At 43.5% G+C, this 1,024-nt stretch overlaps 1 protein-coding gene across 1 annotated transcript in view; it reads right to left on the reverse strand.

Annotated features, from left to right (window-relative positions):
* Positions 1 to 611, reverse strand: part of atp9a (ATPase phospholipid transporting 9A) — a 31,955-nt gene extending 31,344 nt beyond the window's left edge. Inside the window, exon 1 of the mRNA XM_023392984.2 lies at positions 468 to 611. Coding sequence (XP_023248752.1) covers positions 468 to 535 — 68 coding nt within the window. The 5' untranslated portion in view covers positions 536 to 611. The remainder of the gene's footprint in view (positions 1 to 467) is intronic.
* Between the last annotated feature and the right edge of the window lie 413 nt (positions 612 to 1,024).

Raw genomic sequence — 1,024 nt, forward strand, 5'->3', positions numbered from 1 at the left:
CCCCCCCTTTTATTGTGCTTGTCAAAATAACACTGCAAAGTATAATTTAGCCTGTATATGCATTTAGGATGCAGGACTTCTTTAGAGTCAGGGCCTACATTTCTTCCTGGTTCCTGGAGACTGAGACTCCGGTCCACCGAGCAAATATTGACATGGGCGTGAAATGCACTTGTTCCAACTGCACCCCGGAACAAGGATGTCTCCTGCAGCTCAAGCTAGCTGTTTTAAACCTACAATGAATGGCCATATCATTTTTATTAGCATGTATATATCTGCTAGCTGTTGTTAGTTAGCTAACCCCGCTAACTGCTATTTTCTCCCGTTAAAATCCGCCACCGCTTTGCTAGTTTTTTGAGACAACGTCGACGCGCTCCTGTAAACAATTTAACGGCTACACTGACATTAGCGAAACACGCTAACAAATGGCTTCGTGTTTTCATATTCCCTGTACTGTACAACGCCCTTACCCATTTCTGTGTTTACTGTCGTGTCTTTTCGGCCGTCTCACGGGTTGTAGAGGGATATTGTCGGTCATTCCTGCAGCCCCCTGGTAGCCGGTAGAAGCTGTGGGCAGCCGGACGGGCTGTAGCGGTTCTGGGCGGAGGCTTCCCAGCTGTCACTCAAACAGGACGGTTCAACAGTCAGCAGGTTAGCGCTGCTGGGATAAAGAGCCTGCAGCACCACGACAAACAAACCTCACCTACATCCCACTACACTCTGACCCATATATACAATGGTGTGATATTTTTGACTGAATCACTCCTAATTATCATATTGCTTGGGGGGACAATTATCAGCAGGAAGTTATATTTCTCATCAGTTTGTCTCTCTAGTGTCTCTACATGAAATTAACACCAGATTATGGTAGTTGTAGTTTAAATAGGGATAATAATAATAATAATAATAATAATAATAATAATTCTATGACAAATGCCACCAGGAGCAACAGGAAGCATGTGCTTTTCAAAAATACATGCCATCCTATACAATGCGGTTTTGCTAAAGTACTACACTTAAGTACAAT

Source organism: Seriola lalandi, unplaced genomic scaffold (genome assembly GCF_002814215.2).
Source record: "Seriola lalandi dorsalis isolate HSWRI2012SDOR001 ecotype SW California unplaced genomic scaffold, Sedor1 jcf7180002054927, whole genome shotgun sequence".
In the NCBI taxonomy this organism is placed as follows: Eukaryota; Metazoa; Chordata; class Actinopteri; order Carangiformes; family Carangidae; genus Seriola; species Seriola lalandi.